General features: G+C 46.1%; 2 protein-coding genes across 2 annotated transcripts; one reads left to right on the top strand and one right to left on the bottom strand.

Moving 5' to 3' along the window:
* Positions 1 to 806: 806 nt before the first annotated feature.
* Positions 807 to 3,172, top strand: LOC129342295 (uncharacterized). The gene is made up of 4 exons (XM_054997983.1): positions 807 to 1,143; positions 1,252 to 1,326; positions 2,131 to 2,217; positions 2,675 to 3,172. Exons 1-4 carry the CDS (start codon positions 807 to 809, stop codon positions 3,130 to 3,132), a joined length of 957 nt encoding a protein of 318 aa, XP_054853958.1. The 3' UTR covers positions 3,133 to 3,172.
* Positions 3,173 to 4,803: 1,631 nt separating this feature from the next.
* Positions 4,804 to 7,359, bottom strand: LOC129342296 (uncharacterized). Its single transcript, XM_054997984.1, has 2 exons — positions 6,823 to 7,359; positions 4,804 to 5,517 (listed from the first exon to the last, which is right to left on the bottom strand). Exons 1-2 carry the CDS (start codon positions 7,357 to 7,359, stop codon positions 4,804 to 4,806), a joined length of 1,251 nt encoding a protein of 416 aa, XP_054853959.1.
* Between the last annotated feature and the right edge of the window lie 2,938 nt (positions 7,360 to 10,297).

Genomic DNA, 10,297 nt, shown 5'->3' on the forward strand with positions numbered 1-10,297 from the left:
AAAAAGGCGCGAAAAAACAAGCAGTTCATTGGTCTATCCTTCAAATTTTGTCCAATGGGACATGCTCTTGTGCAAAAAGGAGGGAAATCAACTCTGAAGACTGCCTAGCTTTCCCGCAAAAATGTATCGATTTCAATTTAATTTTTTTTTTAAAAAAAAGGACCGGTGACCCGGAGGACATACAGGGAAATGCTGTTCAAAACCTTACAATGGTTAATCTCTGGGGACCCGCATCTTGGTCGCACAACATGGCTTTTGCAGGATTGTGGCAATTGCTCATTTCACAGTTTGAACGCAGAACTGACAGTGTAAAAAATAGAAATACATCCAACCCAGCCGAAACATTAGACAACGCTTTGGTGCATGCAGGGTCTCTAACGGTCCTCCTTTTTAACAAAACTTCGATATAACGGAATATTGAAATATAAAAATAGATTAAAGGAATGGAGAGAGGTTCGGCAGCCGTTGGGCTGCTTTGCGCATGGTCAGGGAATAGATTGAACAAACGGCGGGAGAATTCAGTTCTGGTCGAACTTTGAGCTACTGGGGATCACAGCGTTCTGTCAACGCCTCCGTTAAAAGGTGGAAGGGAAGTATTATCTTTCTTTGTCATCCTTTTTTGGGGAGATTGGAGCATCGAGAGCAATATCTTTAATATGACAGCCCTGGCTCCAGCTTCAGTGAGATCAGTAACATGGAGGGAACGCGAGGTGCTGGACTTGCTTTCATTTTGGGGAGAGGAGAAGATTCAAGAAGCCCTTAGGAGTTCCCACAGAAACATAGACTGCTTTCAAAAAATCGCGCTGATGATGTCCTCCCGTGGCCATCAACGCACAGCCCTGGAATGTCGTAACAAAACCAAAGCCATGCGTTTGGAGTACAAACGCGTGATTGCTCACAATTCCACCTCGGGCAACGGACCAGTCACCTGCCCATACTTCAGGGAGCTGGACAGCATATTGAGAGGTGATGCGAGTGTGAAGCCAAGAAGAATTGCACGCAGCTTGAATTTGGGTATTGGTCCCCAGGAGCTGATCAGGCCTGATGTAATCATGGAGGGATCAGAGGAGTTATTTACCCATGATTTGGTGACCGTGGATTCCACCCTCTTGAGAACCTCGTCACCAACGACCATGTATGAACGTGAGTGCACAATAAACAACATAAAAGTGACAAAAAAAATTTATGTTTGTGCGCACGCTCACCTTTCTGAAAAGCCAATAATGTGATTTTTTTTTTCAATGTCACCAGAGAATCACTCAACATCGTCCACAGATGTAGCAGATGATGACCTTGACCGCACCATAGATGGACTGGAAGACAAGGGTGAGTATGGATTGCACCTGTTGGGGGCCAAAAATGTATTTCCTGTTTAGGGGCTAATTTCCATGTTTCTTTCTATTGTGGAAGCCCCCCCTGAAAAGCGTCATAATCATTTGGGGAGGTCATGTGCTGGCATTTTTTGATATTCTCTATTTAAAAAACCAAGGTGGACGAACCAGACAAGACAAGGTTTGTGTGGTTTTGGCGCATTCCTGCCCACAAAGATGTGATCCTTCCTTCTCCACGGAGAGAAGCGCAGGTCACCATCACGTGTGATTTCAAAGCTGACTACATTGCCATGTGAGAATGTTATGCCCAACGGTTCCATCTCCTGAAAAAAATGTGTTGTGAAATCCAAATTTTCCTTCTGAGAATCACACTGATTTGTGTCTTGCCTTCAAGGGGGGATGGTTGGGTGTTCTTAGAAATGTTAAGACACGGACCAGATCGCTGTCCTTGCAAGAACGGCGTCACCCGTGTCCTGCAGACATTCATGCTATTACGAAATCAGGAGTCAAATGATGCACGCAGTTAGTGTCATTCCATGTGTCAGAGTGCCCATATTAGACCCTTACCTGCTTTACCGAGAACTGAATTGGAGACGAGGGAAATGGACACAATTTGCCCCTCTGATGTGATCTAGGAGAGATAGCATCTGCATCTCCTATCTTCTTCGTGCCATGAGCCGTTGACAGCCCCGTCTGGCCACAAACATGGAGAATGGTGGACAACCATAATTTTTTTGCATGCCTTGACCAAGGAACACCCCTTCTAATCACTCATAATGTCACGTCCTTCTATTTGCAGAGAATGATCCCCCCGGTGCCAATGCTGAGGGTGATGCGGACAGTGAATCTGACCTGCCAATGGGCCATCGCTTGCGTGACAACAATGGTGAGTGGATTATTCATTGTCGGTTAGAAAAGTTAAAAATCTGTGTACTGTCTAATCCAAAGCAGTGGTATGCCTCTCATCTCAGAGCAAGCACCTGTGATGTTGAAAACGGTTGTTCCTAACCAACTCATGAATTTTTGTTTTGCATACTGGAATAGATCATCCCCGACAAGCCCATTCGACAATCCACAACAGCTGACGATACTCAATCCACATGCGTGCATGGCAATCCATGCATGGACTGCTGTTTTGTGAAGTGTTAACTGTGTTTTAGACTACCATTGGGGTCAAATTGAAGATCAGTGCTCCTGTCATGACAATTCTCTTCTTTGCTTGGGCCCAGTCTGGAACGCATCCCACCATCACAACACTTTCAGCAATGATTTGTGATTATGCATGGCTGTAGTGGAACTAATGTGTATGGTTCACTAACAAAAGTTTTCTGTCACACATTTAGGAAGATTGAACGCATGTTTGGCAGAACTTTCTCCGGGGACAAGGTTAAACCAAATCAGAAACAGGAAGAGGCGTAACGCGGCACTATATGGCGTGGCAGACCAAATGATGAACCGGTCTCGCCAGGAACATGACGCTCATCTCGCAGAGTGGAGGATTGACAGAGAGGTCATGTGTGAATGGAGGTCGGATGAGAGGCGGCTCCAGAGAGAGTTTTTGGAGCAGGCAAGGTCAGAAAGTGACAACTTTGCTAGGGCATGGCAACAGAACATTGCTGTGATGACTGATGCTGTCCAAACATTGAAAGCACTTGGAGAGATGCTCACAAGTCAGCGCCAGCAACCACTTGTCACGCAAGAAACAGAACAGTTGTCTCAGGACGTTTTAACTGTCTCTAACAGGCACACCAACAGCAGACGGTCATGCGTTGGCAAACCTAGAGATAGGCTGACCCTCTGAACATTGTGCCGTGTCGTTCTGTGATGAGTCTTTGGTTTTATTGTCACCACAGTTGAAATAACTGCAGTTGTGTTAATTCGATTTTTGGCTAGGTGTTTCTAACAATGTAGACACTCAATTTCAAATTTCCTCCTGTTGATTAAAAAAAAAGTAATGTTTGCACCTTTTTATAACGTCCATTCATTTTTCTTTTACCGCAAAATGCAAATTCATCACTTGTGGAGGACACATCAATCCAGAGCGACTTGGTGATTGGTCCACACTCAAGCCCAGTTCAAGTAGGACCACACCAGTAGGTTTTTGACATGGAGGGGCTTGTCCACGCAAAATCTGATCTAGGCTGATAATGGTGCTTTATTTCTGGCATGGCCTCAACTGCACTTATGGGCACTGTTTGTGCCATTGTTGGGTTTCCATGATCTCAACCTTTGCCCTCACACTCAGTCCCGTTCTCTCATCATCGCAGTCACCCCCTTTTTTTGTTTAGATCAGTCCGGGCATGTTTGAGCTTTGCCCACCCCCTCTATTGCCTTTCCTCAGTTCTCTCCCATTCCATGACTTGTCTGGCCTCTGACTGAGACAAAGAACAGTTCCCAAAGAAACCGCTCCGGCATACGCAAGGGTGGAAATTGTCCACATTGGCACTCAAAACGTGTCTTGTGTCAAACCAATACTAAATAACAGAGTCAGCCAGCTGTTGGTGAGACGACACACGCACACACACCCCAAAGGAATGGGAGCCAAAATCATGCAACGTTTGTGGCACCAAACAATCCCCCCTTTCTTGATCATATTATGGATAAGAAAAACACAGTTAATGGAATAGATGTATTCTCTCATGTTAGGTGAGAAGATGTTTTCCAAATTTAGATCACGTCCCTCCTGACCTGAGACACACAATGATTTGCTGGCCTCCAAGATGTTTTTCCACTGATGCATCCAGCCAGTGGATCGCGGAGTATGCCATTTCAAGCTAATCTTGAAAAATTATTTATGGGACAGGAAGCTCCCTTCCAACTATCACTGTTTTGTGCATTTTTTATGTTCCAGAACCTATGCTCTCTGGGTGAGATGGAACCTGTCAAAGATATTTAAGTAAACAATGAGTTATTTCAAGGACGACTCTGTTTGTTCTGAAAAGCACATCCTGCAAAGTGGCAGCATTTGTGGATTTCATTGATGTATTTGCCCATCACTAATCCGATCACTCCTCATTTACCCAGACTGCGTGCTTGGATGAGTCCAGGAACGTTGTTCTCTAATGCTGCAAAGGCAAACATGTGCAGCAATGGTTGGCTTCAGCAATGTAAGTGCTGGAGACTTTTGACGTTTCCAAAATGATGGTTCATTAGGAAACATCATTTTTTTATCTGTTCTCACACAGCATTGTGCCCAAGCATGAGACCATAGTGGAAATATCACATTCTGGAAGGCAATTCTACCACACCACATATTACAATTTTCCTTCCAAAGCTTATAATCAAGTGTTCCAATTCAAAAAAGAAAGATATCAGGAAAGATTCTCTAATGTTATGTTGGGTGTTTTTATTAGCATACAATAGGAAGGGAGAATATTTGCAAACCCCAAGCACAGTCTCTCTTCATGTCTTGAGCCCGGTTTACATGTGTGTTGTTCCGGTTTTCATTTTTGGCCAACACACACAAGCAGTCTCAGAGTGAGTCCATCCTTCCAAGGATGTGTCTAGCAAGGGCATCGCGGACCATCTTGCCCTCTGCAAGGTGCCGGGTGTTGCCATTGAAATCTTGCTCCTCCTGTTGGGACAGCAGCACCGGTGAGGGACATTCACCACCACCCACTATCGGGTGCCCTTTGCTCTCGCACAAGTTGTGGAGCACCACACATGCAGTCACAACCGAGATGACATTTTGCTCTCTGATCTGCAGCCTGTGTGAGAGACACCTCCACCTGGATTTCAATCTACCGAAGCTCCTTTCCACCACGTTCCTGCAGCGAGCAAGTTGACGATCGAAATTCCGCTGTGCAGGGGTTGTTGCGGTTCGGCCGTATGGCTTCATGAGCCACCTGCGCATGGGATATGCACCGTCAGCCAAAATCACCGGTGGAATCCTAATCCCATCCAAAACCATGTCGTGGTTGTTGGGGATCAGTGCGCCGGAGTCCATTGCAGAACACAGGGCGGAGTGGGCAAAAACAAACGCATCATGGTTTTTGCCACTCCACCCGACCTCAGCGTCCACAAACCTTCCTCTGTGGTCCACGGTCCCCTGGAGCAGTATCGAGGAGTAGTTTTTCCTGTTGCCATACTGCTCTGGACGGCCACCAGGGGCACAAATGGCGATATGTGTGCCGTCTACTGCTCCCACGCAATGAGGAAACCCCATCCTCCTGAAGCCATCCATTATCTGTGTGAAAAGACAGGGTGGGGAACAAAGACCACTGTTTAACCAAACTGAGGGAACGATTTGGAAGCACGGTCAAGTGTTGTTTCACTACTGATAGAAGGAACAGATTCCTCAGTGATTCTAAACACAAAATGCCCAGGGTTGATATAGCTTGATTCTTGAAGGACCAATTACAATTGGGCAAGTAGCACATTGTAGAATGTGTTCTGAAGTGTTCAATTCCCTTAATAAAATCAATCCAAAAATGTTTTACTGCTGACTATTCCTAGCTCTCATGTCCAATGAATCAAAGACAGTTGCCATGGATGTTAAATTGATTGCCACATGAAAGCAATGTGAACATTTACTGTGTGACAATTTTTTCTCGCGTTGTTCCAGGGACATCCACCACAACTGTCATCGGGATCTTTCCGAGGAATAGAGAGGTGATTTTTCAGGTGGTGGCATCATTCTAATAACTTATTTTTGGGGCGATCAAGTCCATAGAAGTTGCATTTTGATCATTTAAAAACAGAAAGAGAACGATATGTACTCTCTCTCTGCTTCGTCATGCAGCCTTGATTCAACAGAAACCAAAAGGAACAAAAAAAACCCTTTGGAGACTGTCAAAGTGATGGCTTCACCATGTCTAAAACCATCGAATGTGTGGTCTCTCTACAGAGGTCAACTATAGCCATGGGGACAGCAAACATTGACAATGCTCCATTGGAGACACCATTGCAGTCCCATGGTGCCAACAACAAACCTGGACAAACTTTTTAAAAAAAAAAAAAAAAAAATACAGGAAGAAATTGTCCAGACAACAGCAGACCTCTGTGGCGTGAGACACTGTGCAGACAGTGACCAGACCGGTCCAAAATCACATTTATGCCATTATGAACCGAATGTGGTGGGTGAATGGCACTAAGAGAGGAGGCGTTCGAGTTTCACAATTTGGGATTTGGAACAAAGTAAAATTTGTCTTTCCTAAATTCTGCTGGCATTAACATTGCTGCAGCGGACGCAACACAGCAGAAACACATGGCCACTATTGTGCTGCCATGTAGCGCGTTTTCAAATGTTAATCCACAAATTTGTTTAGGTGCGAATTGCCAATCCACTTTTACAGTAATGTCATTGGAGAGACAGTGCAATACATCACTCCATTGTACCAATAGCTTCTTTCTGGGGGTGGAAGCGTAGGGGATGCTTTCATCACTGTTAACGAAAGGTTTTTTTAAAAGGTTTTAAATTGGCAACACAGAATTTTTTTTTAAAAAAAATTACCGTCATAACGAAATTGTGCAAGTTCAGTGTATAACTAACCTGTGCAATAGAGTCTCCAAAGAGAACCGTTCTTGAAAGCAGGTGCAGCTCGACGGCAAGGCAGAATTCTACGACAGCCGAGGCAACCGTTGACTTGCCAAGTCCGAACAAGTCACTGGTGACCTGGTAACTGGTGCCGCTTGCAAGCCACCAGATCGCAACAGCTACTCTGCGCTCAACAGATATTGGGGAGCGGAATGTGGTTGTCTTTCGCTGAAGCGTTGGACGGAGAGCGGAGACCAATTCCAAAAATGTGCCCTTGGACATTCTGAAACGGCGAATCCACCGATGTTCATCCCAATGTCGCAGCACGATGTTCTCCCACCAATCCGTGCTGCGTGGGTATACCCAATGCTGCCTCGGTTCCTGCATCTCTGCAAGAAAAAACCACTGCTGTCGGGGCTGGCGCCGCCGTCTTCGTGCACGTGTCATTGCCAGGGTGGTGAGCGAGTTGCTGGACAAAAATCTGGCAACAGCCCTGCGCCTTTGGGCACGGTACCGCCAGCAGGCCAGCAGCATCTGAGACTGGCATGCCATCATAATAAAAAGCACATGCCCGATGATCGCCAGAATAGGATCCATTTCAAAAAACACAGATTGCAAAAACACCAAATCCAAATACACCAAACAACCATTCAAACCCACAAAGAGTTTTTCCCCAGACACTTCCCCTTTTATAACATTTTTAAAAACCCCGCCAAGAGACGCGGACCAATGGTGTTGCTGTGCTAATTTGATGTTTCGAAATGGTCATGTTTCCTTGTTACGCATGTCCGTTATAACGGAATAGGTTTTTTTTTTAAAAAAAAAAAGGCGGGGAAAAACGGTCCCGCCCAAAACAACGGTTTTCGGGCAGGCGTGTGACCGCGAGGACGCGCGGAAAAGGCGGATTGGAGGTGGAGATGTGAACGAAAAAGACAAAATCGCGGATTGGAGGCAAACGGAAGATATCCGGAAAAAATGCGGGGAAAAAGGTAATGTGGATTCAGCCCTGGATAGCAAGCACCTGGTACAGTCAACTTGTTGGAACAAAGCAGATCTGGTAGGTGGCTGGAGGGGACACTTCCTGGGAAACTTATGAAAAGCAGAATAAAAATGGAAGGCAAGATATAAAGACCAGAAATAAATATCTCCATAGTAATTAGTGAAAAGGCAGGTCATCGGCTAAAAATTCTGTGATTGGTCAGCAGCCCTAAGCAGGGCCAGATGGTTGCCGGCTCCCAGGGCAACCGAAGATTGAGCACTTGCGTGCGTGCTCTGCGCTCGTGCTTCCGGCACTGCATGATAAGCATGCCTCCCCATGGCAAGCCGGCACACCCCCTGTCCTGCCGCCCGCACGCTCCCAAGGCTGGCAGCTGCTCCCGGCATGCCCTCTTTGGTGGCACCAGGGGCAGACTACCCCCCCCCCCCCTGCCTCCCCGTTGATCAAGCCCTGGCCCTAAGAAAAACATTTGGGAGGTGCAAGTCTCAGGATACGCATCTGGAGGTGCTGAGAATGGAGAATCTGGTGTGCTTGTCATCAACACAGCAATGCTGCTGGAATCCAAAGGGTTTGTGTGGCAGGGGACTGACTTTGCCAAGGAAAAGTGAACAACGTAAGCTGTTTTGGTCGCCATTGGTGAGAAAGATCAAGAGTCTAGTAGCACCTATAAGCAGGGCTTTTTTTCTGGGAAAAGAGGTGTTGGAACTCAGTGTTGGACCTCAGGACTGCACAATGACGTCACTTTGGGTCAGCTGGAACAAGGGGGGAGTTTTTTAAAGTTTAAATTGCCCTCGGCGAAAGTGGTCACATGGCTGGTGGCCCCGCCCCCTGATCTCCAGACAGAGGGGAGTTTAGATTGCCCTCCGCACCGCTGGAGCGGCACGGAGGGCAATCCAAACTCCCCTCTGTCTGGAGATCAGGGGGCGGGGCCACTGGCCATGTGACCATTTTCAAGAGGTTCCACCGCATTGCAGCTGGAAAAAAGCCCTGCCTATAAGACACTAACACAATTTGTGGTAGTGTATGAGCACTACCACACTAACACAATTTGTGGTAGGGTATGAGTATACCCTACCACAATTTGTGTTAGTCTTATAGGTGCTACTGGACTCTTGTTCTTTCCTACTGCTACAGACAGACAAACATGCCTACCCATCTTGATCTATTGGTGAGAAAGGTGGAATATGAATGAAACAAATTAATAAAATACAGAAAGATATCTTGGGTTCTGTGTCTGCTGAGTGAAAATTGATGCCTTCTCCTTGGTGCCAGAGAACACTGTGTGCACGTGGAAAGAGGAGCGTCTGCTCCGGAGTGTGTCCCTTGGGTTATGCTGTGTAGGTGGTGTTGAGACTTCAAGAGCCAGCATGTTTTAATCCGCATTACTAAGAACTGCCAGGTTCCAGAAAACCCTTTATCTGTGGTTACATCGGTGAAATAAATGCCTTTGCAGGTGAGTCATCCCAATGGAGAGGTAATTATAATACCCTGTGACTCAAGCATATACATAAACACACCTGGAGGGCATTGGACTCGCAAATCTTTTATTTTTAGCATCCACAAAGCCTATTCAAAAGACCCCTCTGTGGAGGCTGCAGGAAAGGGCTATAAAGACCCTCGCAGGAGGCGCTCCATACCCCCACCCCAATCTTGCAAGGGAGACTCTAATGTGGAGCATCCAGTCATGCAACTGTTGCAGATGTGCATCCCAGTGAAACTGGATGGAAGTGTCTTTGGATGGAGGATGAGAAGATCTATACATTGCCATGCAGAGCTATTGCCTTAGAATCGAAACCCTGCATGACCTTTGAATTGGCATTCATGTGCCATATGCACACCCACTGCTCTATTGAATATATGATTTACTCTGATGAGTAGCAGGCAGGGAGAGGCCATTTGCCAGTCTTTGCTCCCTGAGATCACTTAAACTGGTGGTGCTGGGAACTGAACTTGACATTCGGCATGCTTTTATTTATTTCATGTATACCCTGCCTTTCTCCCCTGTGGGGACCCAAAGCACCTTACACCATTCTGCTCTTCTCCATTTTATCCTTACAACAACCCTGTGAGGTAGGTTAGCCTGAGAGGGTATGACTGGCAAAAGGTTACCCAGCAAGCTTCCATGGCAGAATGGGGATTTGAACCTGGAGCCTTCCAGATCCTAGTGCAACACTTTAACCCTTACACTGCATTGGCTCTTGTCCTGTTCCCCTTCCCTTGGATATCAATTTTTTCAGAGATATACTGCCTCTGAACACGAAGACTCCAATTAGCTTTCAATAGCCTGTCCAAATATGTGCAAATCTTTGTAAAAAGCCATCTAAGCTAGTAGCAAGTATGCCTAAACTGCTTTCTTTGGCCTTTCTTGAAGCTCTTGCTGTACAATGACATTGCCTGATTCCTTCTAGTGTTATGAGATAAGAATTTTTCTCCCACCAATATCAGCTTTCCCCTCAACCCCTTCTCCTTCAACCATAACTTTAGACACCATAC

Source organism: Eublepharis macularius, chromosome 14 (assembly GCF_028583425.1).
Source record: "Eublepharis macularius isolate TG4126 chromosome 14, MPM_Emac_v1.0, whole genome shotgun sequence".
NCBI classification, from domain to species: domain Eukaryota; kingdom Metazoa; phylum Chordata; class Lepidosauria; order Squamata; family Eublepharidae; genus Eublepharis; species Eublepharis macularius.